The sequence below is a fragment of the Drosophila yakuba genome, chromosome 2L, assembly GCF_016746365.2.
Source record: "Drosophila yakuba strain Tai18E2 chromosome 2L, Prin_Dyak_Tai18E2_2.1, whole genome shotgun sequence".
Classification (NCBI taxonomy): Eukaryota; Metazoa; Arthropoda; class Insecta; order Diptera; family Drosophilidae; genus Drosophila; species Drosophila yakuba.
In genome coordinates, this window is record NC_052527.2 from 10,118,971 (window position 1) to 10,143,874 (window position 24,904).

The 24,904-nt window shown below is 42.1% G+C and overlaps 8 protein-coding genes and 1 non-coding gene across 9 annotated transcripts; 3 read left to right on the forward strand and 6 right to left on the reverse strand.

Moving 5' to 3' along the window:
• Positions 1-392: 392 nt before the first annotated feature.
• On the reverse strand, positions 393-1,422 carry LOC6527468 (proteasome subunit alpha type-1). The gene has a single exon (XM_002088523.4). The coding sequence runs from the start codon at positions 1,326-1,328 to the stop codon at positions 459-461; it is 870 nt and encodes a 289-aa protein (XP_002088559.1). The 5' UTR covers positions 1,329-1,422; the 3' UTR covers positions 393-458.
• Positions 1,382-4,715, reverse strand: LOC6527467 (protein Mabiki). Its single transcript, XM_002088522.3, has one exon. It carries the CDS (start codon positions 3,604-3,606, stop codon positions 2,839-2,841), a length of 768 nt encoding a protein of 255 aa, XP_002088558.1. The 5' UTR covers positions 3,607-4,715; the 3' UTR covers positions 1,382-2,838.
• A 394-nt stretch (positions 4,716-5,109) lies between these two features.
• On the reverse strand, positions 5,110-6,941 carry LOC6527466 (protein Mabiki). Its single transcript, XM_039370548.1, has one exon. The coding sequence runs from the start codon at positions 5,662-5,664 to the stop codon at positions 5,110-5,112; it is 555 nt and encodes a 184-aa protein (XP_039226482.1). The 5' UTR covers positions 5,665-6,941.
• Positions 6,942-8,175: 1,234 nt separating this feature from the next.
• LOC6527465 lies at positions 8,176-9,012 on the forward strand. Its single transcript, XM_002088520.4, has one exon. It carries the CDS (start codon positions 8,274-8,276, stop codon positions 8,766-8,768), a length of 495 nt encoding a protein of 164 aa, XP_002088556.1. The 5' UTR covers positions 8,176-8,273; the 3' UTR covers positions 8,769-9,012.
• Positions 9,013-9,136: 124 nt separating this feature from the next.
• On the reverse strand, positions 9,137-10,975 carry LOC6527464. Its single transcript, XM_002088519.4, has 4 exons — positions 10,815-10,975; positions 10,277-10,693; positions 9,629-10,216; positions 9,137-9,570 (listed from the first exon to the last, which is right to left on the reverse strand). The coding sequence occupies exons 1-4, from the start codon at positions 10,831-10,833 to the stop codon at positions 9,224-9,226; spliced, it is 1,371 nt and encodes a 456-aa protein (XP_002088555.1). The 5' UTR covers positions 10,834-10,975; the 3' UTR covers positions 9,137-9,223.
• A 274-nt stretch (positions 10,976-11,249) lies between these two features.
• LOC6527463 (exosome complex component RRP41) lies at positions 11,250-12,095 on the forward strand. Its single transcript, XM_002088518.4, has one exon. The coding sequence runs from the start codon at positions 11,329-11,331 to the stop codon at positions 12,067-12,069; it is 741 nt and encodes a 246-aa protein (XP_002088554.1). The 5' UTR covers positions 11,250-11,328; the 3' UTR covers positions 12,070-12,095.
• Positions 12,096-12,170: 75 nt separating this feature from the next.
• Positions 12,171-13,536, reverse strand: LOC6527462 (peptide chain release factor 1-like, mitochondrial). The gene has a single exon (XM_002088517.4). It carries the CDS (start codon positions 13,460-13,462, stop codon positions 12,284-12,286), a length of 1,179 nt encoding a protein of 392 aa, XP_002088553.1. The 5' UTR covers positions 13,463-13,536; the 3' UTR covers positions 12,171-12,283.
• A 220-nt stretch (positions 13,537-13,756) lies between these two features.
• Positions 13,757-17,403, forward strand: LOC6527461 (actin-binding protein IPP). The gene is made up of 5 exons (XM_002088516.3): positions 13,757-14,637; positions 14,704-14,895; positions 15,165-16,009; positions 16,068-16,323; positions 16,406-17,403. Exons 1-5 carry the CDS (start codon positions 14,173-14,175, stop codon positions 16,538-16,540), a joined length of 1,893 nt encoding a protein of 630 aa, XP_002088552.1. The 5' UTR covers positions 13,757-14,172; the 3' UTR covers positions 16,541-17,403.
• A 907-nt stretch (positions 17,404-18,310) lies between these two features.
• Positions 18,311-18,499, reverse strand: LOC120320879. The gene has a single exon (XR_005560445.1). It is a non-coding gene; the product is annotated as a U2 spliceosomal RNA (small nuclear RNA).
• Between the last annotated feature and the right edge of the window lie 6,405 nt (positions 18,500-24,904).

Here is a 24,904-nt window from a genome sequence, read left to right on the forward strand (position 1 = left end):
AGCCAATCGGATAAAGTTCACTGGGTATTAACCCTGCACCCTGGTCAAACCACAAACCTGATCAAAACCGCAGCTAGGGGAACGTGGGCTTAAAAGTTAACTACTCCTATTCCCGTCTATCACTCACCTGTCATTGTCGCACTTAAAGTTAAACTAAACACTTTAGCTAGTCGCAGCTACGACATTTTCAAATCCATAGTAATCGAATTGGTCACGCTAAAAGCTTTCACTTGCATAACCCCTAGCCCCTGTGGAAAATTTATATAGTGCTCCCATTACTTAAATCCGATTAGGTAATTTAAAGCTTTAGCAAAATCAGCGTATATGCTATACACACTCCTATAACTAATTCAGTGCATTATTTCCTTGCAGCAATAATGTAAAACATAAAATAAACTTTAGTAACATTATTAACGAAACAACAAATTTGGTATACACTGTGTGAGTGCCTGCTCCCTTTAGCGTGCATCATTGCCACCTGTGGACGCATTGGTGTTGATGTCAGTTGCATCACTGGTTGGAACTCCACTGCCACTCGGTCCGTGGTCCATCATGTCGTCATCGCTCATCCCCCCCTCGGATAGAGCGTCCTGTTCCGCCTCCAAAGGCGGGTCCAGAGCCTTGACGATGTTCAGATAGTACTGGTTCTCGGCATCCGTAAACATCTTGAACGGCAAGTCCTTGCCGACAATGGCCACATTTATGGTGAGGTTTTCGGTATCATCGTGTCCCAAGGATCCCCGAATGGCCTGAATCGCATGGCATATGAGTTCATCCTTGTCGCAGCCCGCAAAGCTCTCCATATTCCGCTCCAAATAGGTGCGGGCACTCTGCGAACGGGATCCAATGGCCATTGCCTTGCAGTTGAGCACATTGGCTGTGGGCATCACCTGGAAGATGTGCGGTCCCTGCTCATCGTAGCCAGCCACCAGCATGCCCACGCCATAGGGACGACGATCATAGCGCTGGGTGGTGGCCTGCAGCTTGTTACCCAGATTGGCCACCAAGCGGCGGATCGGAAACTCCGTATCGTAGGAGTGCCGGTATGCCATGCACTCCGTCCTCATGTACTGGCACACCAGGCGGGCATCTGCAGTGAGTCCTGCTATGGACATGCCCACGTGCCCGTCCACCGGCATGATCTTCCGCTGGAGCGTGTCCGTGTCCTTGGAGGTGCGGCACAGGGCGGCCAGCACGGCGTAGTCGGCGCTCTTCAGTCCCACGGTGGCTGCTCCCTGTTTCACGGCCTCCATGGCGTACTCCACCTGGAAGAGACGACCCTGCGGACTCCACGTGGTTGTGTCGCTGTCGTACTGATTCCGGAACATGGCTAAAAGTGTGAGTAACTGCGTCGAGTTATTTAGGAAAAATTCGTTGGGAATTTATCTAGCTTGAGTTAAAAGTATTTGGAAAACTGATATAATTACTTATTCATTTTAAAGAATGAGGTCACAATAACAAGGCTTTAATGGACACCAAAGCAAAGGCAATTGCAAACTCAGCATGCTTTCACTCTGCTAGACTTGCATAATGCCTAACCAAGTAGAAAATCAACGGTCTATAAGGAAGTTCAAGCGATCAGTTGGAGAAAACAAAGAGGCATGGGCGAGCTGTTCGAGATGTTCGTCATTGAGTGCACCCGCCTGAAAAGCAGCCAACTGCATCCATCGGGCTGTGAGTGAAAAGTAAGAGCTTTGCTTTGATTAATTCGAGTGCTCATGCTGCCGTGGAAGTCCCCTGCACATAATTAGCTCTTTGGCGCTTGCGCAATCGCTGCGAGCGCAGTTAATTACTTTTAATTTTCATTGATAGCACTTGGCAGTCGGACCACCACAGCCGACTTCCTATGGCGCAAAGTGCTTCCAAGTGCTGAGCAGATTTCCGTCGCGGCTCCAACAACCCAGTAAACCACTTTGCACTTGTACCATGCAGCCAAACATCAATTTCAGTTAATTGTCGAGTTTTTGTGGCTGCTTTTTGCCGTTTTTTTTTCCAACTGGCCTAACATTGAAAATTGCATTTCTGCGCTTTGAGCAAAACTTTGTGCGCTTGCAAAACTCCGTCTCACTGGCCAATTGAACTTGAAGCTTTGCTCGGACTTTGACTATATCTCCGTATTCCCACATCCGATCTCTGTCAATATTAACCAACCGCGTTGAAGGCGATGCCAAAAGCTTGGCCCAGTCGAAATTATGGTTCTTTGTGGCGGGCCTGAACCTTGACGAAAGCCGCCTCGAAATGAGAACGCCATGAAAATTAGCAAGACAACAATTAGTTGAACTTTGCTGGGTATGGCTGTGGGTAAATTGTTTCTCGGAAAAATCTGTCAATGCTTCAATGAGTCATTTACTCAGTGGTCAGCCAAGCCAAAACTGCAGACTGTGCTTTCAGTTAAGCCCTTTCTACCATTAACTTTTATAAGATAGCAGATGTCATCATTTTTGTAGTAGTTCTTGTAGTATTGTAATGGTCAAGCTGTTTTTGGTTTCATTCTCCAATTGCATAATTTCACAAGTTATTTTTAGACAAGGGTTCAATTAAAGTTCTTCAAGTTGCATATTAAAGCTGATTTTGTTTACCTAATTCGTATTCAAGTATAAAATAGCATTATATATAATTCGTAGCTGCAATCCCCTGACCTATTAATACCTTCAATAAAAATTTACGATTTAATGCGAATTTTCCAAGTGATAAGCCCCAACAAAAGAAACGGTAATTTGAGTTAAATTTATAATTTGATTTATTTCAAGGTCAACAATAAATATTAATAATTAGGGCTTAATAAACTAGATCACATGATTGGGCTATCCATAGTCGCTGATTATGATGCTTCGCAGCTCAACAGTGCTGACCACCAAAGATGAGCATCTGCTGGGAGAGGGCCATCTGCTGGAGGAACTGCTGTTGCTGCTGCGGCAGGATGTGACCTGGTGCGGGATTGATGGCGCGCTGGAACACCGCCTGCTGGAGGATGTGGCGGTAGTAGAGGCTCAGGCGCACCTGCTGCTCCAGCATGGCGGCATGGTGGCTCCGGTACTGCTCGTACTGCTGACCCACTTGCTCCTCCTGGGCCTGCTTGGCCCGCCGGCTGAGGAGGCAGGCCAGGGTGTTTCGATCCCGGCGCATCTGCTCCTTGGGGCTTCGCTGGCGATGGGTCTGACTACGGCGCACCATGTTGGCACGGTACTGGCTGACCGAGGATCCGGGGCCAGTGGGCTTGGCCATCGGTGACGTCTCCTTCTCCCTCTGTTGGTTTTGCTCATTATCCAACCAGGGTCGGAAGAAGCCCTGTGTCTGGCGGCGTTTGAAGATCGGCTGCTCCGACTCCTGAGTTAGGTTCTCCTTGTCGTGGTCCACATCCCGTTTCCGCTTGCTGACGGCAAACTTCTTGTGGGTATAGCTAGCTGAGTTCTCCATGGTTATGTTGGGCTGATGTGACTCCAATAGATATGTTGTGATGATGTGACTCGTTGGACGATCGCTTGCTGAATGATTGGCTTCCAGATTGATATCCTGGTTATATGCACAGTAGGTAGGCGGCACAGGTAGCCACATAGGGAAATCCATTTGCTTTGGGTCTGTCAACAAAGGGATTAGCGCATCCATTCCGCATTAGGTAATCGTCGTCCTGGATTAAGCTGCGTATTTTATGACCTGCTCTATCACAGCGCTAATTGCCATCGCAGGATTGCCTCGTTATCCTTTTTTGTGGATTACCTGGACTGTCGCACAAATGTGGCCACCGGAACAGGAAAATTGTGGACCGAACAACTGTTATGCAGACAATATATTTTTTATTGACCTGCATGACACAATTTGTTGTGCCAGCGTGTGTGGTCCCTGGTTTGGCTCCTGGTTCATCAGCACACTTTGTTTTAATTCCCTGGAAATTCTCGAGGGTCCTTTTCCAAACACTTTTCCTGTGGAATGACAGTGCATTAAATAACCTGGTCGGCGGTCAGATGAATATGTCATGGATTTTTTAAGTCTGCTGGCAGATGCAATTTAAGTTTTTGGAGAAGGAATTCCATTAATGGAAGTCTTGAGCGGTAAATGTACTATAATTTTATTAAAAGAATTATATTTTAACAATAATGGTATTACTAAAATAATCTACATGGGCTGTATGTAATACATATATATACAAATTTGTAGTAAAAAACTTTCCTAGAAATAATGTAAAATTTAAATAGTATTATATGACTTTTTCTCGTACTATTTCAGTAGCAATTTTTGAATGCGTCGAACAATGATGATGATGATTTCATTTTATTTAAATATAAAGGCGGATCTTATTGTCACCATGTTTTAATTATTTTTCCAGTACTTAGTTCGTTGGCTATGCGGATTTGTTTATAAATTAAATAATTAAATCCACCTGAAATAAATTGTAATTTTATTCCGTGTTTCCCACAATATGTCACTCGTGCCATATCGATTCTATCCTCACTTTACTCTGGGCATGAATCACTAGCATTACTTCACACTTAAATTAGCAATGCAAATTGGAGTCCCAAGAAATTAATTACATAAAATGTATTTAATGTAATGTAATGGCAGAAAAACCTCATGCGGTAACTTATATCAGATGATGTTTCCGGTAAATTTTGGTCTAGAATAAATCCTCACGATTTAAACGTCGGAGAATAAAAAATCGGACTTCCACTTAAGATTCATACAGTCCATTGTTTTCAAATCAATAGTTTTATTATTTTAGCACATCAAACGAAAGCGAATTAATTCCAACATAAAGAAGCAAATACTTATCACTACTTTTACTTTTAGAGCATGAGCAACATTACTAGTTCTAAGTTCTACTACTAAGTTTGAAGGAAGATATTAAATTGATAGAAATATACATACATAGATATATATTTGATCAGGAACAAAGTGAAAAGCCTGCGTACCCCCAAAACTGATGTAAAATTCCTCCAGTCCCAGTATAAGTATAGAAAAATTAAGAATTATTTCGATAACAATTTTTGTGTTTATTGTTTAGTCAAACAGATAAATAAATTAGACTTTAAAAGTAATCACAAGGCTATACAGCTTTTTACAATAAGTTAGAGCGCTTGGAGCAGCGCCAAGTCGGAGCTCCCTGTCCACCCCTCAAGGATGATGGGTGGTGGTCTGTTGGCGGGGCATCAAGTGCCTCGACTGCGTGGGAGGCAGTGGCTCCGTGGAAGCCATCGCCTGCTGCAGGAAGCGGACGTAGTAGAGGCTCAGGCGGATCTGCTGCTGCAGATTGGCCTCGTGCTGGATGCGACTGGTGAGGTACTGCTGTTCGATGAGCTGCTGCTGTTGCTGCTGGGAGCGGCGGTGGCGCAGGCTGGCCAAGGTGTTGCGATCCCGACGCAGTTGCTCCTGCGGACTGCGCTGGCGGCGCTTGTGGTGGTTGCGCACCATGTTGGCGTGGTAGGTGGCATCCAATTGCGGTGGCGGCGGTGTCGACGCAGCCACAATCTTACGGGGCGGCTGTGGCTGCTCCTTTTCCGGGGACTCATCCGTCCAGGGTCGGAAGAAGCGTCGCTTGGGCTGTGGCTGCTCTGGAGTGCGCTGGCCCGGCTGCTCCATGATGAAGACCACATCGTCATCGGAGTCCGCATCCATGCTGCGCTTTCGCTTCAGGGCGCCAGTGAATTTCTTGTGGTTGTAGCTATCCATTTCAGATTGATATCAAGGAGTGGTGTTCGCTTTGCTGTCTTTGAGACGACTGTGCTGCCCCTCCTCCTGGCCATCCGTTTTATGCAACATTAGGTAATTGCAGAGCCTCCCACAAAACGGCGCAGCCAAATGCCCGAGGATTTCCCATCACGTACCTGGGGATCGAACGCGGATCAGGTATTTCCCCAACGCATTTCATTCATTCGCTAAAAACGGGACCAAAACTAATCGGTTGCTGTTACCTGAATCGGGAACAGGGAGTCCCTAATCCGCAGGCTGGCAATCTTCTCGAGGGTGTCATAAACCAGTTGTTGTCCTTGCCTAGTCTGTTTACATGGCCGACGATTTTCGACGGAATTACCTGTTGTCGGGCCAGAGAAGGGATCTCTGTGTAGGATCTTTGTAATCTCTAATCCTGGCGCTCAATTCGTCCAGGCTGTCTGCCGACCCGCTTTTGTTTCGCCTCCTTTGTGGCACCTGAATAGCAGACATGCAGCAGTTTTCAATGCTCGATCCGAAAAACAAGCATTTATGACTTTCAGCTTGGCCAGCTGAAAAACCATCTCTGAGTTTCTGGATCTCCCGGCACAAATCCTAGAAAACCGGCAATTACTGAATGCTCCTTCTGCTCTCTGGTTTCGTGTCTTTGGCATTATGTCGGATTTCTCCGTTTCATTCAATGGCCCTTTGTCCATTGATTTATGCAGTCAGGGAACGAATATATGTATATATGGATAGTTCTCACATTTCACTGTTCCTCCGCCTAAGCGGATTTATTTCAGGTGGGCTTGAGACCAGCCCTCAAGGAATCCCAAAGTCAATAAGCAGCAGCGGAGTGGAAGTTGGTTATTTGTTTGGCTGAAGTATTACAGTGAAAGATTGTCGTATTGTTTGATTGTTTCCCTTTTATTATATTGATCAATTTTCATCTGTTCTGGAACGAGGAGAATCGATTGCATGGGCTCCTCGAAGGTGTTGTTCATCCTTTGAGGGGGAATGACCTTAGAAAGAGCTATAATATCCTACCAGGAAGTGCTTTCACCAATGATACAATTAAATGTTACCTTATATAATATTGAATTAACAGGATGGTGCGTGGGAAAAGAGATTCCCATATATCACTCTAAGGCGTAGAAGACCATTATTTATTTCCTGAGATATATCAAGAAATGCTACAAAAGCCTAGATTATTAAAATTGGTTTGAGCCAGAATACAGTACAATATTTAACTTTGTATGATAGCAACGTTTAGAGCTCCTTGTTTCTTTATATGCACGCTGTGAGCTTAATAAATGATTTAAATGTAAAGCAAATACAAACTAAAACTTAAGTATTTATGTCTTAATTGTCACATATAATGTTAAAGTATTTACTTCAATATAAAAGTTGGTTAGTGTACAATTAAGTTAAAGAAAGTTTGTACCAAATTATTACATATGTACTTATGTTTATCATTAGACTTCAACTTTTTTAATGACATTTTTCTATGATAATATGTTGTAACCTTTAAATTATAATCTATAAGTTCAATAATTTAGCAATATTCGTTGTGTACATTGAAATATTGTAACACTTAAATAATAATTATTAAAATGTTTCATAAACGGATTGCAGTCCATTAAACCGTTCCCTAATTAAAATTAGTTTTATGAATTTAATAATTTAACGTCTATAAAACCAAAATTTTATATTTCACAACAAATATTTAAAAAATTAAAGAATAATAATTTTAAAAAATGTTTATAATTAAAATGGTACCAATAAAAACCATACCATGATCAAAATCGGTTTCCATAAAATTTGACTCAACAATTAACAAAAGTATGCACAAAACTGATCTGCGCAATACTATATCGCCGTGAATGATCTCTAAGTAATTAAATGGTATGCAACTTCTTAAGTCTGGAAAGTACTCCAAAAAGAACCTAAGAATGCGCAAGAAGTTCCTTGAACAGACTAGGACGGCCGCCCATCCATCGATTCGGGAAAATCCCAATAAATTTCCATTCAATAACCATTGTGACTAAGCAACGGCTGGCATTTTCTCGAAGGTAAAGGTGTCCCCGGTTACCCTGGACGAGAACTTAATGAGGCAGATTAGCGGTAAGCGAGATAAGAATCCAGATTCCGAAGCGTCCAGCCAACTTGGCCAGCATCAAAGAGTGGCAAGCGCAGGCGCTGGCCAGATTCCGAGGTAAACGACGGTTCTGGTGAAAGACTCCAGGGAAATTTCCAAGAAAAACCAGACGGACTAGGCAGAGACAATAGAAGGTGCGAGCCGCGCGCTGGAGCAAATGAAAAATTAATTACAAAGGACTTTCGGATGAGCAGGTAGGTAGTCGTCAATGCTCACAGGTAGTATGGGTGTTGCCGAAATCCTTTTCTTCTTCTCCTTACGACAATGCCAACCTTTTGTCAACGAAGAGTTTCCCACAAACAGGGCGCATGTTCGCTCTTAATGATAGTATTCTCAGGTAGGACTCCTGATCCCGGGAGTATAAAAGCCTGGTTGCGCAGCAGCAGGAGCATAGTCGAGCCTTAACAGCCGTCGTGAAAACACCTCTATAAACAACGCACAACTAAAACCACCAGATCTTGAAACACCAATCATGGCACCCTCGAACATGGATTACCACAACGAGTCGGAAGTCGGCGAGAGCTACACCCACAAGAAGTTCAAGACCGCGGGATATACGCACAAGAAGTTTGGCAAGAAGAGCTCCAAGGATATCGTCCCCACAGCCAACGCCACGCCCCTTTTCCGGCCATACGCCCTCAGCGAAAATACACCACGCAAGCGGCGCCAGGAGACGGAGCGGGAGGTTCTCCAGCAGCAGCAACCATTGCACCATTACCACTCATTGCCTCCCACGCCACCCACCACACCACCCCAGCTCCAGCAGCATCCGCTTCCGGCCACCCAAGTTCCTGTCTCCCAAGTTCCGGTCACCCATTCACCAATCTTCAATCATCAGGCATACGCCTACATGCTTCAAAAGCAACGCGCCGTGCTCCAGATGCGCCAACTGCTCAACATCAACCCGGATGCCAACACCTGGCCACTGGAATGGCGCCAGGCCCTCCAGGCTCTGCTGCAGCAATGAGCTTGATGCGCACATGAATACATTCAAAACGGAGTGATTTGCCTAGCAACCAGTGATATAGACCTTTAAGTGACCGCGGACAAATTGTACAATATGGACGGAAGCGAAATCGTAGCGTAATTGTAGATAACATTACTTTTAATCGAAATAAATATGTTTTTCATCATAAAGTTAATCAAATTGTTTTGTGTTCTAAAGCCATTCGGTACTACTAATTTCGAATTCACAAAAACTGCAGCAGCTCTTTCAGTAATATATCGTTGGGTAAAGCGAATCGAGTGCTTACAGTTCTCCAGATCGAATTTGAGTTCAATTCATAAGATCAAAAAGCATCCCATTTCTCGTCCATTTCATACAGTCTAAGCAAATTTCTATTTGAATTCAAACATTTACTGGTAAAGTTAATTAGGGGCGTTGAACTTAAAACAATTTATGAGGGACACATTACTTATATTTTACATAGAGTTATTGAAGCCCAGGCGGTCAAATACAGAGCCAGATTGATCTCGCTGCTTGCTATGACCAGCATTCATGCTGTTATGGCGCCTGGGCGGAACATATTTCTTCTTCTGTGGCTCAGGACGCTGCTGTCGATGTGGTGGGGCTGGTGGAGCTCTAAGAGGAGCGGAGGTCGAGTTATTTCCCAGCCTTTTGTGAACGGGCATCGTGTCCTGTCGGGTAAACAGCTCGTCGCTACGCATCCGTATGGTCTTGCCCTTAACAGGGCTAAGACGAGCCTGTGGCTTCTTTGCAGGCGATGCCTTTAGGTTGTAGGTCTTCTTGGTGGCATGAAGTTTGGATACTAAACAAAAATATATAGATTAATTGACTGTGGCACAAAGTCTCTCACGCAAATATACCAATTCCGAGCCTCGATTTGATGTTATTCGCAAAATTTTTGCCGTGCCTATTTTTGTAGGCCGCTTCGGGAGCGATTTCCCGAACCTCCGCTGTGGAGGCGAATTTAACAATCTTTTCACCGGCTCCCATATCGAAGTCTTCCCCTTCACCGCTAGACATGTAGTCCTCCTCGTCGCTGCCGAGATCGTCCATGCTGTCGTCGTCATCGTCGCCTTTTTTAAGAGGCACCTTGTGAACAAGCATGACCTTTTGCTGCGGCACAGCGGCCACCTTCTTGGCCTTCACAATGGGCGAGTTCTTGGTAACACCTCCTCCGCCTCCTCCTACCGAACGATGTGTGTTTTTAAGTATCGATTTAATTTCCCTGGTCTTAGTGAAATCCCCCGAAAGAGCGCCCTGCTTGCCACCGAGTCGGGCAAAGACCGAATTATTGCTGGAGGTGGCCGCTGTCTTTGATACGCCGGTGAAGTGCACGCGGACACTGCTCTCCCCGGAACTGGAGACAATGCCCTCCTGGGCCTCGTCGTCGGCATGCAGGCGCGAAAATAAGTCCGACTTTTTGGAGCTGCTCACGCGATCGGAGTAAACTAAAAGAAGAAAGATTTGAGCTTTAAAATTTGAGCTTGTTTGGAGATTTATGATCTTACGCTTCTCCCGCTTGGCCAAGATCTGTTTGCTGCGCTCGGTGGTTCCCGATGGCAGTGTCACCTTGTACTTGCCCTCGTGCTCCGGGAGCACTCGCCTTGCCGGTTTCGCAGGCGGAGATACCTTTGCTTTGGGAGTTGCAACCGTCGTTTTGGGCTTTGGCGATACCGGACGGGCAACTGGTTGAACCACATCCGTGGTGAGAACCTGATCTCGGGCATTCTGTTCGCAGACGGTCTTTGAGTGCCGCAGGATGGCAATTATATCACCCATCAAGGTGATGCCCATTTCCCGGAGATACTCCTTGTTAAGATCCAACAGCATGTCGTCCTGGATGCGGTTCTCCACGAAGACGTGGGCATAGCCGGCGGCCGCAGGAGATGGGATACCCGCCGCATTGAAGAATTTTACCCAGCGTGCTGTGAATTCCGGTAGTAAGACGATTATTTTCAAAGTGTGAGTTATTTAAATTGCTATTTTTGTTTTGCACCCGGAAGCGTCTGTTCAGTTTGTGCTGCTTTCACGGTGTTTTGGACCCACCTGCGCTTGACTTGGACATTGTGCGTATTTTCGGTGCTGGCAAGCACGGATTCGTACACAATTTAGTTAATTATTCATCTATTTTATTCCCATAAATTCAGTTTTTTTGCACTCGCAGCTATTTATATATTTTAGGGTTACCACTTCTTTCTTAACAACTATCGGCACGGCGTTATCGGATATCGATTACAGCATATGTTAGTGTGGTTAAACGTCAAAAGTTTGTAGTAGGGGTAATCAATGCACATTCAAAAAACAATTTACAAAAAATTGCTATTGAATTTGTAAATCGAGCCCTAATGAAGCAAAATTTTGAGAATATTTAATTATTTAGGAAATTACTCTTACATTCTTACAATGTAAACATTTTAATCGAGTTGGTATATTGGTATATTTTCTTACACTGTAGGTATTTTTTGTACTTTTACACTACTGTTAAAATTGTAAACAAAGCGCACCGCACGTGTGATATTTATTTTTATTCAACATAATTTTATTTTAAAAGTTTCAAAATATGGCTGGTAAATACGAGCTGCTCAGTGAGCAGGGTCTCCGTCTGGACGGACGACGTCCACACGAACTGCGCCGCATCAAGTGCAAACTGGGAGTCTTCGAGCAGCCCGATGGAAGTGCTTACATGGAGCAGGGGAACACCAAGGTTCTGGCTGCCGTCTATGGGCCACACCAGGCCAAGGGCAAGCAGACAGAGTCCATTATTAATTGCCAGTACAGTCAGGCCACCTTCTCCACAGCGGAGCGCAAGAATAGGCCGCGCGGTGATCGCAAATCCCTGGAGTTCAAGATGTACCTGCAACAGGCGCTAAGTGCCGCCATTAAATCGGAGCTGTATCCCCGCTCCCAGATAGACATCTACGTGGAGGTGCTCCAGGCCGACGGAGCCAACTATGCGGTGGCCCTAAATGCAGCCACTCTGGCGCTAATTGATGCTGGAATCTGCCTCAACGAGTTCATTGTCGCCTGCACCGCCTCACTAAGCAAATCAAACATCCCACTCACAGACATCTCGCACTTTGAGGAGGTATCCGGTGGTCCGAAGCTGACCGTGGCTGCCTTGCCCACCGCCGAGAAGATCGCCTTCCTCGAGATGAGCGAGCGGTTCCACATCGATCATTTGGAAACCGTCATTGAGACTGCTATGGCCGGTTGCCGCGAGATTCGGGACATTCTGGAGGCGGCAGTCAAGGAGCACCTTCTGCACATGGGTAGCGCCTCTGACTTTGCGAAAGTTTGTTGAAATAAACTAATCGTTTCTATTCCAAACTTGCCGTTTTTGCAATTGAACAGCAACATTTATAGTAAAATAGAAAAAAAAGAATCAGAAGTTGGAAATCAAAATAGTGTTTCAACCTTGCTCTTAGACAAAGTTATTCTTTAATTCATTTTAGTTGCGACAATTACAATTAACTTCTAAAACAGTCGTAAAGATGTAGTAACAAGCGACAATAGCTCTAGTTTTCCTTAATGGCTTCCTTTGGAGGCTCCCACGTTTCCAAAAGCTCCTTTAGTCGTTCCTTTCGATGTTCCATTTGCAACTTCTCTATGAGTCCACTTAGTTGATCGCCACCCTTGAGGAAGCCATCGAGGTTATGCAGCGTACCGCCTTGAATTCGATGATCCGTGATCCGATCCTGGACGAAGTTGTAGGTACGGATCTTCTCATTTCGGTTGAGACTTCCCTGTTGCGCCTTCTTGGTGGCCATCTTGTTAGCCTCAACGCTCTCCAACTGCTGTTGCACAAGCCGCGACCGCAGACGCTTCATGGCCAGCTCCCGGTTCTTGAGCTGGGAGCGTTCCGATTGCGCCTCCACTGCCAGACCCGTGGGCAGATGGACAATTCGCACAGCCGAGTCGGTGGTGTTCACATGCTGTCCACCAGCTCCACTCGCCCGCTTCGTCTCGATCTTCAGATCCTTCTCAGCGATGTGCACTTGGATGTCGGCAGGCCGGGGAATCACGGTAATCGAGGCGGTGCTGGTGTGCATGCGTCCAGACTTTTCGGTGGCCGGGACCCGCTGTACCCGGTGAACTCCAGCCTCAAAGCGTAACCAACGGAAGGCATCCTCACCGCTCACCATCAGACTGGCGTGCCGCAGACCACCGATGTCGGTGCTCTCCCCGGCAAACTCCTCCCAATTCCAGCCCATGTGGTCGAAGTAGCCGGTGTACATTTCGTACAGTTCCTGGGCGAATAGCATTGCCTCCTGGCCACCGGCGCCGGCATTCAGCCCGAATATGAGAGCCGGATACTGCTCATCATCAGAGAGCGTAAGCAGCTCCTGTAGTAAGGCCTGATCCTGCTTGCCCAGTAGATCCACATAGACTTCGTTCTCCTCACGCATCAGCTCACGCATATCCTCGTCCTTCTCCGCTTCCATGTCCTTGGCGCTGGTGATGTGGCGCTCCAGGACGCGTCGCTGCTCCAGGGCACTGACAACACCCTCCAGCTGGGCGAGACGGGCGTAGGATTTGCTGTTTCCGGCGGCGTTGACTCGCACGGCGTAGTATTCCTGGCGTAGGGACTCCAAATACGCCTGTAGCTTCTCGTTCTGAATGCTCAGCGGATCTGTGCTGGCCCAGCGGCGTGCCAGGTATCCCAGGCGGAGGTTTAGCAGTTTTCGTGACATCATTTTGTCAGCTTTCCATTGAAAATGATTAAAAATATTGAAAAAAACAAATAATTGAATAACAACAAGAGGTGGACCAAAAATGAAATCAGCGATTATTATCGATAAATGTTTCTTATATTTAGTACTTTTAATATGATTCTGGGATGAAATTAGCATTTTAGAAACATTCCGAAATATTTACTTACTTAATAAGAAATAAGCCTATTAATATTTTCCGTTTTTCAAAAAACGGTTACAACATCTTATCGATAGACAAACTGCCCCAATTGCCCTCAACATCGATAGTCCCCAAAAACATCGATTTCAGTTCCAGCTACATACAAAAGTGCATTGAAAAGTTACAGAAATATGCCAGTTTGTAAATATTAAAACCACTAGCTCATCTTAATGGATAAATAGGTGTCTTAGTAGCGGACTTCGGTTGTTTTTATTTGTGAAATGCTAACCTTTTGCCTGCAGTCATTCGTATTGCATGGTGGGTGTGTGTGTGTGTTCGCCTTCTGATTGGAGAAAAATGAACGGACTGCGACAACAACAACAGCAGCAACAACAGAGGGTGAAGTGAGCGCAGAGTGCAGCAATTAAGTTTAATTAAGCCAAACAATTGACTGCGAAGAGTCTGAGCTGTGGTGTCGCCCCCGAAAAGTGCATTTATTAAGGCGATATCCAATTCAAGATCGCCGGGAAGTAAAAACCCAACAGTTGACGAAATGCCACCGTTGAAAACATACCAGATACACGAATACAATGGCAATCCCAGTCCGAATGCAAATGCCAATCAGAACGCCAATCAGAATCCCACCGGCGGCAGCGATGGTGACTTCTTTGGTCAAAATCTGGGATCTGGATCGGGTCTGGGAGCCACAGCGTCCAGCCATCGCACAAACCTGCCCTCCTATTGCAACGCCCAGTATCCGTTTAAGGTGCTCTCCAATCTCAATCAACTGCGCGAGCAATCGCGTTTCTGCGACGTGGAGATCATCGCCGGAATGGCCACATTGAGTGCCCACCGGGCTGTCCTGAGTGCAGCCAGTGCCTACTTCGAGGCCATGTTTCGACCCGAGCTCGGGTTGAATGAGGTCAAGCAAAAATCCGTGGTGCTGCACACAATCGACGGCGATATCCTGCACATCCTGCTTGACTTCATCTACACGGGTCGCTGCGAAATCACCCAGGTGAGCCCATATCGTTTGTCGCTGCTTCTTTTCCCCTATGGCCTAAACCCTTCTTTCTTGCTACAGTCCAATGTCCAGGAGCTGCTGGCCGCCGCCGACATGCTGCAGCTGAACGAGGTGGTCGACGGGTGCTGCGAGTTCCTCTGCCGCGAGCTGCACGCCTCCAATGCCCTGGGCATTTTACGCTTCGCCGAGGCCCACAACTGCGAGTCGTTGGCCAAGAGTGCACTGAACTTTGTCCACGCCAATTTCCCAGCGGTGAGTTAGAGACACTTGAAAGGCTTGATTTGTAGGTGTACCGCCCAAATAAAAAGGAGGTCATTGAATCAGCATTTAAAAATGTTTAAACGATAAACGGTAAAAATATTAATATAATAATAATATTCAAAAATACTTTCTTTACTTCTATAAATTGCTTTAAAAAAGTTTTCTACCTTAAAAACATAAGATTTCACGATTTGGACAAGTTTTAGTCTTCCTACATACATCCTATATTAATTGAATGGTCCTTTCCTTTGTTCTTATAGATAACGCTTGAGGATGAGTTCCTAGAAACGCCACAGACCCTACTCTCGCAGCTACTGAATTCGGAGCTGTTGCGTGTGGACTCCGAGTCGCAGGTGTTCCAGGCGGCACTCCGCTGGATTAAGCACGACGTGACGCAGCGCCGTTGCTACGTCTTCGATGTCCTGTCCCACGTGCGCATGGCCCTTGTTCCGGTGAAGGTGATCGACAAGGCACTGAAGGACGACTGTCGCGACATGTCCGTGAAGATAGCCCTGCGCTCCATTTGCCGGGACATTGCGTCAAAGCGCGGACAATTGGTGCCACTACGGGTCTGTCCACGCCAGCTGGCCAAGAAGAATATATATATCATTGGTGGATCTCACCGGGACACGCCGCGAACCTGGAACTCGGCCGACTGCATCTTCGAGACGGTGGCCAAATTCGATATATTCCGCCGCGAGTGGACGGAAACGGCGCCCATGGAGGTGGGACGCATCCTACCAGGTGTATCCGCATTGAATGGCAAGATCTATGTAGTTGGAGGAGAGCGCGGGTCACAGATTCTGGCCAATGGCGAGGTCTATGATCCACAGAACGATGTTTGGCAACCGATTGCCCCGATGATTGTGCCGCGCTGCGAGTTCGGTCTCTGCACCATGGGCGGAAATCTGTTTGCCGTGGGCGGATGGATTGGCGACGACATCGGCGGTTCCATGGAGTGCTATGATCCGGAGCAGGATCTCTGGAAATTAATGGGCAGCATGCCGCAGCCCAGATTCAGCATGGGTGTGGTCAGTTTCGAGGGTCTCATTTACATTGTGGGTGGCTGCACAACTACAACCCGTCATCTGCCGGATTTAATCAGGTATTTAACAATATATATGCATATTCGTAGTAATGTTCTTTATTAAAATCCATTGCAGCTTCAATCCAGTGACAAAAGAGTGGACCGAGCTGGCCCGCATGCAAACAGCTCGCTGTCAAATGGGTGTGGCCGTTCTGGATCGGTACTTGTATGTGGTTGGGGGCAGTAGCATCAGCCAGGACATTCTCAGCTCCGTGGAACGCTACAGCTTCGACGAGGATAAGTGGACTACAGTTTGTGCACTGAACGTGCCCAGAGCCATTCCTGCCGTGGCCGCCGCCGATGGCCTACTCTATGTAGCTGGCGGTGATCAGGTAACAAAATATATGCAATTCAATTGGAGCCAGTTTTTCCAATTATTTCGTTCATAATCCTTATTTCTGCGCCGTTTTGCAGCCCTGTGAGGTTAACTTTTACCGAGCCCAAGTGACTATCAATGCTGTCGAATGTTATGATCCGCTTTCGGACACCTGGAAAAACTGTCCCGATCTACCAGTTAGTCGTTCGGAGGCCGGAGCAGTGGTTGTTTAGGACCTCGGACTGGTGCGAGATGGTCAAACACAAAATCTGTCGTCGTTTTAAGAAAACACACGCGAAAAACACTCTTTAACTGTAGCTCTTTGACATTGTATACGTTACACACATCACAAATCTCTTCCCTTTTTTTCGATTCAATTGAACGTAGTGGTCACTTGCCAAAGATATGTGAGCGCGTTGTTACGGTTGATGTTGTATGTGGGAGCATAGCGCAGCTATTCACCAGTTAGTACACATGCTAATAGTTAGCCACGATGGAAGCAGCCAGCCTCAGATTGTTCCGTAGTTGGAGTTGTCCTTTATAAAAGCGAAACCAAACACCGAAAAACCAAAGCATTCACTTTGAAAACAACCAATTTAACGTATCGTAATTGCTGAACATTATTTAAATCAATTATTTGTTTATTTTCAAATGAATTATCTACTTTTATTGTTGAATGCTGACCAGAGTGTTAGGAACAATGTTTGAGGCGCCCTTGAAAAGAGCGAAATCTCCACTGAGCTTTGTATTAAGTTTAGACATTAGGGACGTTTCCTTATCTGAATGTTAATTCGACTAATTCCATCCCAACAGTATTTTATCGCTAATGCTCGAATATTTATATGAATGCAATTTTATAGAACGTATGTGTCAGTGATTATTTCTTTTTAAAGTCTTTTCTAATTTATTATTGTTTTATCAAAATCTAAAATATCGTAACAAGTTTTTCGTTACTTTTAATAAAATGGCATAAAGATAAGAAAGAGTCCCTAACAGTACCAAAGCAAGTTAATACAAACAATCAAAGATGCGAACTGTATTCATAATAGGTGTATTATCGAAATAAATATACGAATTATTAACTAACAACTAAAAACGACTTTTTTCCTACGGAGTGTTTTAAAAGGAAATATATGTTCTTAACAAAGAAGTTTATAATCTGACAGAAAATTATTTCATGCCTCAGATTTGACTTATAATAGTCGGAATGCTACTAACTAGGGTTGTTGATAATATATCAAAATATCAATATATCGATATTTTTTCTAAAAATGATATATTTATATCGTGATATTTTTTTTTGCCCAAATATCGGTATTGCGATATTTTTTTTTTATATTTTTTTGATATTTTCCCTTAGCTCACTTTGATTTCGACGCGATACCAACTACACGAGCACATGATAAAATAGATATCAAATCAAATAACATAGAAATAAAAAACGGGACTGCAAAATGCAAATTGTTCGAAAGAATAATAAAAACCTGTGGAAACACTTCAAACATGTCCTCCTCGCACCTTAAAAATAAACATAACGATGTTTTCGTAAAATGTGCGAAAAAGAAGGGATGTCATAAGGTGTATGTATGTGTGCGTATGTTTAAATTTCAGAAGCTCAAAATTTCACTGAGAATTTGTATTATACCCGTATTATCATTATTATGATCTGTATTAGAAATCCATGAATTTAAGTTATGAAAATGAAATTTAAATATGAAAATTAAGTTAAAAAGAAACTTGTATATTTTCATTGTGGGGAAATCAAATTTTATTTGAAAAAAAAATTTTCAAAAATATCATATATATCAATATTTTTTTGTGATATTTTAAATACTATCATCATTTTGTTTTGATAAAAAAAATGTCATCGATACGATACTTTTTTAATAACACGACATCCCTACTACTAACTAAAGTGCAACCTTATTTTAGTTTCTTTTAACCAACTGATTTTGGAACTAGATCAGTTTTATCTACTTAAATATTCTTTTTTAAATTTATTATTTAGTTGGGCCGAAATCTTGGCGGTACTGCAATACCGGGCCAACCCGCGACAGAGGTGGAGCAAGCTCCTAGCACTCCGTCTGATTCCAAAAATCAGTTTAACATTTGTTGTCCTCCAATGGAGGAACTATCAGATGTTAAGCTGATAAGAACAGATTTAAAATAACCATAATATGGCCAGTAAATGTTTGCCTGCCTCTGGGGCAGGCCGGGTGAGCGCTATTGTTTGTTTTTATTAATTTTTTTTGTTCAACATTAATTTTGTTTTAGTTTTTTAATTATATAAATCTTTCAGAAATTTTTTATTTTTTCCTTGTTTTTAAATTTTATTATATTTATTCATTTTTATTTATTTTTAGGTATTTCAGTTTTTTAGTTGGAGGGAGCACCACTTGGCAGGGTGAACTGCCTGATCCCGGATACATGCTCCACATAAATGTCCTGGGATCACCTGATAATGCTGTCGGCCACCATCAGTCTGCGCATCAGGCCACAATAAAACCTGGAGACACCCAAAGTCTTGAGGACCCTTTCGTTCTTAGGATCCCACGAGCCCAAGGCTCCGACAATGAATGCCTCCAGTTTTACCTGGTATCCCATGGCGCGCAGGGCTTCAGCTAGGGGGCGGTATTTTTCTTCCTTCTCGCTCCTCGCGTTATCAAACGCTTCAGCCCCGTTCTCGAACGGAACATACTCCGTTTGTCGCGCCATACCAGGTCCGGCCTGAGGGCCGCCATGTCCTCGGCGACCCCTTCCACGCGGGAGTTCACCCTTAAGGTCCCCAGCCGTGAGCCAGCCTTGGCGAGGCGATCCATCACCGCGTTGTGCCTCTGCTGCATTGCGTTTGAGTGGTGCATGCAGTGGCACAACACGTGTGGAACGCTCTCCAGCGCTTGTCGCCGCTGCCCCATCGGATCGCTCCGTTGACTGGAAGGACTCCCAGTCGGGCTTTGTGGATAAACCGCCAGTCAGCAAACCTGGTAAAACTACCGTCGCGTGGAGAGCTTCGCCACCTTCCCCTGGTCGGGTTTATTTATGAGGATGGTCAGGAACTCATCCTGAGCTGCGCATCTGAGGCGTTGGATGAGTTGGGACCTGGAGTTCGAGTCGGTGGCCACTGGTCGGTTTCTTTGTCCTCTACACTCAACCAGTAGCTTACCTCCTCTCCAGGCCCAACGCACCCCCAGATGCACAGCTTACCTTTTGGTGGCCATCCTCACCCTCGACCAGAATCCGGCGTCGCCAAAGCTGGCTGTCTCCCCGGATAGAGCGGAGCCTGAGAGAAAGAGGGCCATCTCGTCGCCGGATGGCTCCCGGTTTATTTTTCGTGTTACCACTTCTCTCAGGCCCTCTATCCGGGAGACGACCTCCCCAGGGCAAGACACCATGCGGTGAGCCTGGGCGATAGTTAGAACATCAGCCAAGATAGGTGGAGGTAGTATGCCCGCTCCACCTTTCTTTAGCGGATAGGAAATTACGAGCTCAACGAGGTATGACATTCCATATTTGAAGCTATATTTTGAATGTTCTGATCAAAATACTGATATTTATAATCGCAAAAACACAGAAAATCAATTTTCAGCAAAAATACAAAATCATCATCAAAAATTGCAAAAAATGTGAAAAAAATACAATTTTTTTTGAAAACACAGTTCGATAGAAAATTTAATTACGAGCTCAACGAGGTATGACATTCCATATTAGGAGCTATATTTTGAATACTGATATTTATAATCGCAAAAACACAGAAAATCGATTTTCGGCAAAAATCCAAAAGTCATCATAAAAAATTGCAAGAAATGTGAAAAAAATATAATTTTTTTTTGAAAGCACAGTTTGATAGGAAATTTAATTACGAGCTCAACGAGGTATGACATTCCATATTTAAAGCTATATTTTGAATGTTCTGATCAAAATACTGATATTTATAATCGCAAAAACACAGAAAATCGATTTTCGGCAAAAATCCAAAATCATCATCAAAAATTGCAAAAAATGTGAAAAAAATTCTATTTTTTTTTGAAAACACAGTTCGATAGGAAATTTAATTACGAGCTCAACGAGGTATGACATTCCATATTTAAAGCTATATTTTGAATGTTCTGATCAAAATACTGATATTTATAATCGCAAAAACACAGAAAATCGATTTTTGGCAAAAATCTAAATGTCATCATCAAAAATTGCAAGAAATGTGAAAAAAATACAATTTTTTTTTGAAAACACAGTTCGATAGGAAATTTAATTACGAGCTCAACGAGGTATGACATTCCATATTTGAAGCTATATTTTGAATCTTCTGATCAAAATACTGATATTAATAATCGCAAAAACACAGAAACTCGATTTTCGGCAAAAATCTAAAAGTGATCATCAAAAATTGCAAGAAATGAGAAAAAATATAACTTTTTCTTGAAAACACAGTTCGATAGAAAATTTAATTACGAGCTCAACGAGATATGACATTCCATATTAGGAGCTATATTTTGAATGTTCTGATCAAAATACTGATATTTATAATCGCAAAAACACAGAAAATCGATTTTCGGCAAAAATCTAAATGTCATCATCAAAAATTGCAAGAAATGTGAAAAAAATACAATTTTTTTTTGAAAACACAGTTCGATAGGAAATTTAATTACGAGCTCAACGAGGTATGACATTCCATATTTGAAGCTATATTTTGAATGTTCTAATCAAAATACTATTTATAATCGCAAAAACACAGAAAATCGATTTTCGGCAAAAATCCAAAATCATCGTCAAAAATTGCAAAAAATGTGAAAAAAAATTCTATTTTTTTTTGAAAACACAGTTCGATAGAAAATTTAATTACGAGCTCAACGAGATATGACGTTCCATATTAGGAGCTATATTTTGAATGTTCTGATCAAAATACTGATATTTATAATCGCAAAAACACAGAAAATCGATTTTCGGCAAAAATCTAAATGTCATCATCAAAAATTGCAAGAAATGTGAAAAAAATACAATTTTTTTTTGAAAACACAGTTCGATAGAAAATTTAATTACGAGCTCAACGAGATATGACGTTCCATATTTGAAGCTATATTTTGAATGTTCTGATCAAAATACTGATATTTATAATCGCAAAAACACAGAAACTCGATTTTCGGCAAAAATATAAAAGTGATCATCAAAAATTGCAAGAAATGAGAAAAAAATATAACTTTTTCTTGAAAACACAGTTCGATAGAAAATTTAATTACGAGCTCAACGAGATATGACGTTCCATATTTGAAGCTATATTTTGAATGTTCTGATCAAAATACTGATATTTATAATCGCAAAAACACAGAAAATCGATTTTCGGCAAAAATCCAAAATCATCATCAAAAATTGCAAAAAATGTGAAAAAAATTCTATTTTTTTTTGAAAACACAGTTCGATAGGAAATTTAATTACGAGCTTAACGAGGTATGACATTCCATATTTAAAGCTATATTTTGAATGTTCTGATCAAAATACTGATATTTATAATCGCAAAAACACAGAAAATCGATTTTCGGCAAAAATCTAAATGTCATCATCAAAAATTGCAAGAAATGTGAAAAAAATACAATTTTTTTTTGAAAACACAGTTCGATAGGAAATTTAATTACGAGCTCAACGAGGTATGACATTCCATATTAGGAGCTATATTTTGAATGTTCTGATCAAAATACTTATATTTATAATCGCAAAAACACAGAAACTCGATTTTCGGCAAAAATATAAAAGTGATCATCAAAAATTGCAAGAAATGAGAAAAAATATAACTTTTTCTTGAAAACACAGTTCGATAGAAAATTTAATTACGAGCTCAACGAGATATGACATTCCATATTAGGAGCTATATTTTGAATGTTCTGATCAAAATACTGATATTTATAATCCAAAAACACAGAAAATCGATTTTCGGCAAAAATCTAAATGTCATCATCAAAAATTGCAAGAAATGTGAAAAAAATACAATTTTTTTTGAAAACACAGTTCGATAGGAAATTTAATTACGAGCTCAACGAGGTATGACATTCCATATTTGAAGCTATATTTTGAATGTTCTGATCAAAATACTATTTATAATCGCAAAAACACAGAAAATCGATTTTCGGCAAAAATCCAAAATCATCGTCAAAAATTGCAAAAAATGTGAAAAAAATTCTATTTTTTTTTGAAAACACAGTTCGATAGAAAATTTAATTACGAGCTCAACGAGATATGACATTCCATATTAGGAGCTATATTTTGAATGTTCTGATCAAAATACTGATATTTATAATCGCAAAAACACAGAAAATCGATTTTCGGCAAAAATCTAAATGTCATCATCAAAAATTGCAAGAAATGTGAAAAAAATACAATTTTTTTTTGAAAACACAGTTCGATAGGAAATTTAATTACGAGCTCAACGAGGTATGACATTCCATATTTGAAGCTATATTTTGAATGTTCTGATCAAAATACTATTTATAATCGCAAAAACACAGAAAATCGATTTTCGGCAAAAATCCAAAATCATCGTCAAAAATTGCAAAAAATGTGAAAAAAAATTCTATTTTTTTTTGAAAACACAGTTCGATAGAAAATTTAATTACGAGCTCAACGAGATATGACGTTCCATATTAGGAGCTATATTTTGAATGTTCTGATCAAAATACTGATATTTATAATCGCAAAAACACAGAAAATCGATTTTCGGCAAAAATCTAAATGTCATCATCAAAAATTGCAAGAAATGTGAAAAAAATACAATTTTTTTTTGAAAACACAGTTCGATAGGAAATTTAATTACGAGCTCAACGAGGTATGACATTCCATATTTGAAGCTATATTTTGAATGTTCTGATCAAAATACTATTTATAATCGCAAAAACACAGAAAATCGATTTTCGGCAAAAATCCAAAATCATCGTCAAAAATTGCAAAAAATGTGAAAAAAAATTCTATTTTTTTTTGAAAACACAGTTCGATAGAAAATTTAATTACGAGCTCAACGAGATATGACGTTCCATATTAGGAGCTATATTTTGAATGTTCTGATCAAAATACTGATATTTATAATCGCAAAAACACAGAAAATCGATTTTCGGCAAAAATCTAAATGTCATCATCAAAAATTGCAAGAAATGTGAAAAAAATACAATTTTTTTTTGAAAACACAGTTCGATAGGAAATTTAATTACGAGCTCAACGAGATATGACGTTCCATATTTGTGTTGAAATTACGTTATAATTTAAATAAGCTTTATATGTTTTGATCTGGCAACGCTCAATTATAGCTTAAGAAGTCATTGTGAAATTCCCATTACTCAGTTTCAATTAAACCGTCAACTACACCACTACGTTCTTGTGTTTATTTGGTCGGTCGGTCTAGAAGCACATAACGGTTGTCCTGATCGTACGGTAAATTACTAAGAGTTGGTTATGGGCCTTCAGCAAGCTAAGTTTTCGGTTTGAATAATTTAAAGTAATTAAATGGACTAACACGCGTCCGGTTGAAACTCGAAATAAATAAAAACTAATTTGCGGAATTCGACAAAATGAGTGTGTCAATTCAAATAGAAAAATTAGGCGACGACAATTACGACGTATGGAGCATTTTAATGCGTAGTGTGCTTATAACAGCAGATCTATGGAAAGTCGTTTGTGGCCAATATGTAAAGCCAGAAGATGGCTCTGAAGATTCCGAAAGATGGAATATGCTCGATCAAAAGGCCCTGGCAAGTTTGTTTTTAAATTTAAAAGCAACGCAGTTAATGCATATAAAGGCATGCAGAACAGCAGCAGACGCATGGAAAAAGTTGTGTGATGTACATTTGCCAGGTGGCCCGATCAGAAAAGTGCAGTTATATCAAAAACTATCAAGGCTGAGAATGCTTGAAGGGGATAACGTTGTTCAATATGTCAATAAATTTGCTGAAACAGTCGACAAATTAGCTGAGATGGACATAACAATTAATGATGAATTAAAAAGCATCATGTTGTTATCCAGTTTACCAAATTCGTGGGAAAATTTCGTCGTAGCGATCGAAACACGCGACACGCTGCCGACGTTCGAAACGGTAAAAGTGAAGCTTCTGGAAGAAGGAGCGCGCAAGCAAGAGAGGGACGATCGCGAAGGTTCTGTCCAAGCCGTGTATGTACATACAAAATTACATGGAACTGCAAAGCAAAAACAACGCGAAGAAAATAACCTTGAAAAACATAGTTTCAAGGGCAAATGCTACATTTGCGAGAAATTCGGACACCGAGCACGAGAATGCCCGAGCAAAGAGAGGCATAAAAAACTAGGGGAAAGCAAGGAGAAATCAAACTGCTTGATGCATATTAGTGCTACCACTCAAAGGAAAAACATATGGTGTGTTGATAGTGGTGCCACGTCGCATATGTGTTGTGACAAGGGATTGTTTACATCTTTCATTAATAAGGAAACATCGATTATGCTAGCAGCTGATAAGTTCGTGAAATCGAGCGGCATCGGGACTGTTATGCTTAAATCACAAAATGTAAAAATTGAATTACGAGATGTAATTTACGTTCCATCATTGCATATGAATTTTTTATCAGTGAGCAAGTCCGCGGAGTACGAA